Raw genomic sequence first — 8,301 nt, 5'->3', positions numbered from 1 at the left:
TGATAATTGTTCATGATGTTGGTTATTTATGTAGTGATTTGCGGATTGAAGAACAAGCAACAAAATTTGTACTTTATGTGATTACTCATAGTTACCATTGTAACTGAAATCTGTGGTGTTGGGGGACTCTTGATACAACTAAATAAATTGTGGTAACTGAAATTCATGCATGTTAGTACCATGCAAAGTATGAACCTCTTATAGAGAGTCAGACATATTTATGTATAACTAAATAAATTGTGGTAACTGAAATTCATGCATGTTAGTACCATGCAAAGTATGGACCTCCTATAGAGAGTCAGACATATTTATGTATTGCCACAGATTTGTGCCAATTTGATGCTTGAAAGTTTTCCTCTCTTAAAAGGGTGAGTTATCAAATACTTTGAAGAACTCTTGTCTAAATGAGCAATGCCAAAATTACCACAGGTTAGGGCATTTTATATCTTTAAGCTCCAAATTTAGTTTTCTCTTGATCTTCTGCTATTATTTAATTCAGTTTGCATCCATATGAGATTGTAAGCTTCCTGAAAGTAGGAACTGTGTTTTATGTATTTTAATATCCACAGAAACCAGGACACTTTCATGTATATTTTGGGCTTGTATGTGTTTGTGTGGAGGTTTTTTTGACAATTTTATTTATTTGTCAGAGAAAGAGAGAGCGCACAAGCAGGGGGAACAACAGGCAGAGGGGAAAGCAGGCTCCCCACCGAGCAGGGAGCCCGAAGTGGGACGTGATCCCAGAACCCTGGGATCATGACCTGAGCCAAAGGCAGACACTGAACCGACTGAGCCACCCAGGCATCCCTGTATGTATTTATTATTATTATTATTACAATTTTTATTTTATTATTATTTTATATAAATATTATTATTTTATTACATTATTATTATTATTATTTTATTTCTCTTTCTCCCTCCACATATAAAACAAAACAGGGACTATTGTAAGTCTCCTGTATAAACTTTTTCTAATAAACTCAATAGTAAACATGGTGAAGGATTGTTCCTAATATATTTACTCTGTCATATAGTTTTGAGCACTTCTGGTTGATTAGATATGTGTGTTACAGGGATCAATTTCATTTGAGGATGTGACTATAAACTTTACGCAGGAGGAATGGGGTCAACTGGACCCCGATCAGAGGACCTTGTACAGGGATGTGATGCTGGAGAACTATAACATCTTTCTCTCGCTAGGTAAGCAACTTCTCTGAGTAACATCAGCATGTCTTTTTGTTACTACCAAAGCATGTGGATCTTTTTTAGAGTTTAATGATACTTAGGTTTAGACACCAGGGATATTATTTTTTCTCACTTCCCCACTGAAACATTCCATTGGGTCCCTTCACTGTGCAGCTCCTGAAGCTGGACTTTGGTTTTTCTTCTGAGTTCCTAAAATCAGGCAGCTTTTCCTGTGTCCTCTATCATTTTTCGTTATCAGGACATTGCATTACCAAACCAGAGGAGATCTTGGAGTTAGAGCAAGAAGCACCATGGGTGTTAGAGAAAGAATCTGCAAGCCAGTGTTACCTAGATGACTAATCCATTAGATCCCAGGTGGTTGTTTCAAGTATATGCATCTTTGGAGTGTTTTTAAGAATCTCTTTCAAGAAGCTCTGTTTGGAAATAAGGATTCCTAGCCTGCTTGCCTAAATTCCCCACAGATACACTCTCACACATACATGTTCTCTTTTTTGGTTGGGTTTTTAGGAGTTTACTCCCTTTTACTTGTACCTTGAAATTTATTCCCATGTCATATTAATATTTTATGTTGGTTAGTTTCCTTCCTCTAGCAGTCTCAGCTTCATAGTCCTTTCATTTTCAAGGACTTCTTTTGTTTTCAGGAATTAAAAAATTAGTTTAACCAGTATTAATTGAGCACTGCTCCATGCCAGTCATGTTTTAAATGAAAGAGATAGAGCAATGGTAAAATTCCTTGGTGGTGAGATTCCTTGATCTCATGGAATTTGTATTAGCAGGAGGGAGATGCAGGAAGCCGATTGCCATGAGAGTTGAGAGTAGAAACAAGGAGACCAGTTAGGAAAAACAATACCCCAAAGACTAGGTTTGAGGTAGTATAGTGTGCAAAGTCATGGAATTCTGGCTATCTCTCAGAGGCAGGGTTAACAAAATCAGCACTAGATTCTAATTCATTCTCTCCAAACACTTTCATTCCTCTCGCAGTTTTTTTGAAAAACAATCTTGTCTTCATGTTTTCCATATCACATTTATTATATAATCTTATAATTGAGCATATCTTACTGTGAATCCTGCCCATTGTGATTCATCCACTCTTAGTGAATCCTTTATTTTCATTTTTTAATGTTTATTTTACTCCTATCCATTTTGAAGTGAATATTCATGAAGGACCAAATAAATATGTGTGTGTTTGTTGCCAATTTTACTTTCCCCTCTTCCACCACAGTATCTTTGATTGGTTGGTTTGTTGTCATCTCTTTCACCAGCTACTCAGAAAAGTAGAGAGAATGGAAAATACTGATTTAGCTTTACTTTTATCCCAAAAGACCAGCTCTAAAACCAAAGGGCTGGGTGCATAAAGGAATGTATTAGTGTATTAGACCAATTTTATCAGTAGTCATTTCAGATTCATAAGGTATGTTTTTCTTGTTTCTAGAAGAATTGAAAGTTGATGGCATAATAGAGAGCAAAGAAAACCAAGACAAACATTTATGGCAACATGCATTTATCAATAACAAAAAAGTGACTACAGAGAAAGAGAATGTGTTAAGGAAAACACTTAATCTGTGCATAGACTTTATTCCTTCCATAAAATTGCCACGTAAATATAATCTAGATGGAATTGGTTCAGAAAATATGTCAGAGTTAACCATTAATAAAAGCTATTCGGGAAAGAAATCTGATGATGGCAATGGTTACAAGAAATTGCTTCCTGATATTAATCATGAAAAAACTCATACTAGAGAGAAGTTTGATGAATTTGATAAAAATGAGAGCATCTTCTATCATAATGAGAATTTTATTCAGCAACAAAAGATTCACACTGTGGAACAACTGCCTGAATATAATGATTGCATTAAAACCTCCCACAGTAATGCTCTCTTGATTACACATAAGAAAATTCACACAGGAGAGAAATTATGTGATTATAATAAACGTCAGAAAACTTTCAGGAGTGAGTCAAACCACATGCTACGTCAGATAACTTACTCAAGGAAGAGTCACTATAAATTCAGTGAATGTGGGGAAAGCTGTGAAAAGTCAGTCCTTTGGAAGAAACATCCTAGAATTCACATGGGTGAAGAATGTGAGAAATACCACGAGTGTGATGTATGTGGGAAAACCTTCCTCCGGAAGTCAAACCTCACAATACATCACAGAATACACACAGGAGAAAAACCATATAAATGTAATGAATGTGGGAAATCCTTTTACCAGAAGTCAACCCTCACTGTACATCAAAGAACTCATACAGGAGAGAGACCCTATGAATGTGTTAAATGTGGGAAAAAATTCTACCAGAACTCAGCCCTCCATCAGCATCAAAGAACACACACAGGGGAGAAGCCTTACAAATGTAGTGAATGTGGAAAATCTTTCTCCCAAAAGTCAGACCTGACTGTGCATCAAAGCTCTCACACAGGAGAAAAACCTTATAAATGTAATAAATGTGACAAGTCCTTTAGTATAAAGTCAAAACTCACTGTACACCAGAGAATACACTCAGGGGAGAAGCCCTATGAATGTAGCAACTGTGGGAAGATGTATCATATGAAGTCAACCCTCATTAAGCATCAAAGACTACACACAGGGCAGAAGATATACGAATGCAGTGAATGTAGGAAGACCTTCTGTGGGAAGTCGGTCCTCCTTAAACATCAGAGAATTCATACAGGGGAGAAACCTTACGAGTGTGTAGAATGTAGGAAGACCTTTTCTGAGAAGTCAACCCTCAGTAAACATCAGAGGATTCATACTGGAGAGAAACCGTTTGAATGTAACAAATGCGGGAAGTCTTTCTGCCAAAAGTCACAGCTCATTGAACATCAGAGAATTCATACAGGGGAGAAGCCCTTTGAATGTAAAGAATGTAGGAGAACATTTTGCCAGAGGGCATCCCTCAATGTACATCAGAGAACACACACAGGAGAGAGGCCCTATGAATGTAACGAATGTGGAAAATCTTTTTATGATAGTTCGACCCTCACTAAACATAAGAGGATTCATTCAGGGGAGAAACCCTATGAATGTAATGAATGTGGGAAGACCTTCAGCCACAAAGCAACTCTCACCACACATCAGAGAATACACAAAAGAAAAACACTGTAAAGATGGATGGTGAAACCGTCTTGCTTTAACTCAGAACTGTTGGCCTGACAGAAAGTATATCCAGGGAGGTAACCCTATGGTTGTAATGAATGTTGGAAGTCCTACCAGAAGTCAGCCTTCAGTTTACATCATAGACCATACAGGGGAGATACCCGGCAGTGTTTTTACCAAACTCGGCAGAGAGCAAGTAGGATGATGTGCATGAGATCTGGCCAGTGGGCTGTGAGTGTAATGATGTAATTCACTTCTGGTCTGACACTTAATGGTCTCCATGGCAATTCTTTGTATTCTATGCTCTCTATGGAGTAGGATGTAGGGTGCTTTCTGTTGAGAGGTCAGCACTCACTGTGTGTTGGTGAACTCACACAAGAGTAGAAATCTCTGTCAACATCTTGGTGTTTAGAAACCTAATCCACAAGTGAAACTTACTGTAACTGGAGAAATCAGAGTTAAGAAATCTTGAGATTGCAACAAATTTTAAAAAGCCTTTACCAAAAGGTATTTTCTCCTTGAACCTCAGGTAAACTAATAGACTGAAACCATGTAAGCACATGGTTTTCTGAAAGCTTACAGCAAAACATATTGTATTTCAGAGAATTATTATTGAGGGAAACTGGATTTAGAAAATACAGAAATTTTTTTCTTTAGAAAAGATTTTTAAGTTGTAACATGGGAGATACAGAGGCCAGGTATATATTTTTCATGTTTAGCACTACTCTGAGTTTAAGAAAGCTGCTGTGAACAGTAAGCTCATTGTACTTACCACCATAAAATGTGTTCATTAACAAAGCAACCCCATCCCTGAAATGTTTACTTGGTGAACTGAAGTAGGTTTGAGTGTGCCAAACCCAAGTTAGATGTAACCTGGGAACTATGTGTATAGCAACATGCCATATGTTGTTCTTTGCCTTTACTTCTAGTAAAGTATGTGTTGGCAACCATGATATGGTGCAAGGATTGGCAAACTTTTTCTGTAGAAGGCCATATAGTAAATACCTTAACCTTAAGGCTACATGTGCTTTTTGTCACTTTTTTTTTTTTTTACAACCTATTAAAAATGTAAAAAATTATTCTTAGCTCATGGGCCATTGAAAAACAGACTTGGCCAGATTTAGCTTATGGACCAGAGTTTGTGGACTGTTTTAACAGTGGTTAAAAGCATGGACTCTGAAAGTGTACTTGCTAGGCTCAGGTCCCACACAGCACATTAGCTGTGTGGCCTGGGACAAATCCTTTAACATTTGTTTCTCATTTCTTTTTTGCAAAATGATGACACTGCCATTACACTACTAACATGGAGTTCTAGTAAGGACTAGGGAAGTTAATAAATACAAAGTACTAAAACACTGCATACAGTGCTGCAAGTGTTAGCTATTATATGACTTGCAGCAGATTTGTTGGAGCTTTGCAGACTTTTGATTACCTACTCCGCTGTTCTTCACTCTGTGCCAGTAGAAGATTCAGGAAATGAATGATGGTTGGTCTGACCTAATTTTTTCCAGCTTATTGAGGCATAACTGACAAACAAAATTGTAAAATATTTAAAATGTATAATGTGATGATTTAAGACACTGTAAAAGGATTCCCCCATCAAGTTAATTAACGTAATTATCACCTCACAAATTTATGCCACACCCCGCCTTTTTGGTGAGAACGTTTATGTTCCACTCTCAGCAAATTTCAGTTATATACTATGCTGTTATTAACTCTAGTTAACCAGTAATACATTAGATCCTCATGGTCTCACCTAATTTTGAAAAACATATCCTGATTAATGATTAATTTGCAATAAGCGTCTGACCCAGCTCTGGCCAGTGAGAAGAAACTCTGAAGAATATTCAGTGAAGTATGGGAAAATAGGATTCTCCAGAGGCTAACAAATATTTGATTTTTTTTTTAAAGCCCTTTGATTATCCTGGATATTTTTTATGTCTGGATGTGATACCTGATAGTAGTTTTTGATCCTAAGGTAGTATCTGAAGATGGCAGAACACAAAGCTGGAAAGAGGTTGGGTCAGCAGTGTCTTTTGAGTAGGTGAATCAACCAACCCTAGAGCTTCTTTATATGAGAAAAATTTTTTCTAATTAAACTAGTTGAGTTGGGATTTTCTGAAAATGGTTTAACAAACTTACCGGTGTACCTTTTTGAAGAGTTACTAATTCAGAAATACTAACATTCATTAGCTTCCAGAGAGGACATGTTGTGAGAAACTGATTCAGGGGTGGTAAATCTCCATATAGTGAGCCTAACCATTAGAAAAACCCATTTGTTATTACATTATATGAAATGAGTGTCTAATTCATTGAGCTTTCTTTGCATCTATATGAGAAAAGCACTTAGTAGAAAATCATTATCTCATGTATACCTTATATTTAAAATATGTGAAATAAACATTAAGTTAAATTGAATTATCCATTGATCTGTCTCTCTGTTACTGTTTGATTAGATAAGGTATGAGATAAGGATCTAATTTTTTCCCAAAGGAATAATCTGGTCTCAACGCCATGTGATTGAAGTTTGAAGTACCATCTTTATGAAACGTAAGGTGCTAAATTGTCATTTGTAGAGGGTACTTTTGTTCAGGACCCCTTACCTTTATTTCCTTTAGTAACCAGTTTACCCTCATGACATAGGAACTAGTAGATCTCCTGAAGATTCCATATCCCTTGACTTCACATTTATTCCTGGGAAGCACATTTGATCCAAGTGGGCCAATAAGTGCCCGACGTGGGATTTTGTAAAAGGAGAACATCATGTTCAGTGGTTGGTGACCTGGGACTTTTAGCAGCCATGAGAAAGTGTCTGCATGAAGAAAAATAGGCATGTAGAAACATTTAAGAGAGACAGAATCTTGATGCTGCACAGAACCAGTCAATGCTTGACCCCTTGTTCCACATATTCCAAAGATACATACTGTCACGTTCTTTTGGTTTCATTATTAAGCCAGCAGATGTTAACATCCTCTGTACCATGATAAGCTGCTGATTTTTGTTTCACTAAACTCTTTGTTTATGCTTATGCCAAAAGTAATGTTTTAATTAGTATGGCTTTTTAATGCTTTTTATTGTAGAGCAAGTCATTTCACCCATAATTATACAATTAATCTTCAGCAAAGGGGGGAAGAATGTGCAGTGGGAAAAAGACAGTCTTTGTTGAAAAAAAAAGTTGGGTATAATTTTACTAAAATCAGATTCACCATTTTATAAGTGTATTCCTTGAGTTTTGACAAATACATGCAATTGTGTAAATACCATCATGCTTAAGACAGATCTGGCAGCAACTGATCTGTTTCTGCCCCTACAGTTTCACTTTTTCTAAAAAGTCATGTAAATGGAATCATGGGTTATATAATCTTATATGTATAAGTGCTTTTGAGGTCACCCATGGTATTGCATGCATCTGTAGTTTGCTACTTTTTATTGCTGAGTAATAATCCATTGTATGGATGTGCCACAACCTATTTATGCATTCACCTGTTGAAGGTCATTTTTTTTTTAAAGATTTATTTATTTATTTATTTGACAGAGAGAAATCACAAGTAGATGGAGAGGCAGGCAGAGAGAGAGAGAGAGGGAAGCAGGCTCCCTGTTGAGCATAGAGCCCGATGCGGGACTCGATCCCAGGACCCTGAGATCATGACCTGAGCTGAAGGCAGCGGCTTAACCCACTGAGCCACCCAGGCGCCCTGTTGAAGGTCATTTGACTTATTTTCAACTTTTATTATGAATAAGTCTCTTATGAACATTTCCATTGAAGTCTTTTTGTGGACACAGATTTTCACTTAAGTAAATACCTATGAGTAGTGGCATTGGATCAGATGATAAATAATGTATGTTCAGTATTTATTTATTATTTCGTTCCAGTTTCAGGTAAAAAAAAAGTTATGGAAGCACTGTGAACTGGTTAAGATTAATTAAAAAGGGGGTGCCTGTGAATGTGAATTTATGGTTTCTAATATTAATAGATAAAAGTAAATATCTGGAAGTGCA

At 36.7% G+C, this 8,301-nt stretch overlaps 1 protein-coding gene across 1 annotated transcript; it reads left to right on the top strand.

The window, feature by feature from the left end:
- The first annotated feature begins 767 nt into the window (after positions 1-767).
- Positions 768-6,720, top strand: LOC116573746 (zinc finger protein OZF-like). The gene is made up of 3 exons (XM_032314071.1): positions 768-809; positions 1,074-1,200; positions 2,639-6,720. The coding sequence occupies exons 2-3, from the start codon at positions 1,167-1,169 to the stop codon at positions 4,309-4,311; spliced, it is 1,707 nt and encodes a 568-aa protein (XP_032169962.1). The 5' UTR covers positions 768-809; positions 1,074-1,166; the 3' UTR covers positions 4,312-6,720.
- The last annotated feature ends 1,581 nt before the right edge of the window (positions 6,721-8,301 follow it).

This window comes from Mustela erminea, chromosome 14 (genome assembly GCF_009829155.1).
Source record: "Mustela erminea isolate mMusErm1 chromosome 14, mMusErm1.Pri, whole genome shotgun sequence".
Lineage (NCBI taxonomy): Eukaryota > Metazoa > Chordata > Mammalia > Carnivora > Mustelidae > Mustela > Mustela erminea.
The sequence above is the reverse complement of the archived record's forward strand: the minus strand, read 5'-3'. Positions and strand labels throughout refer to the sequence as shown.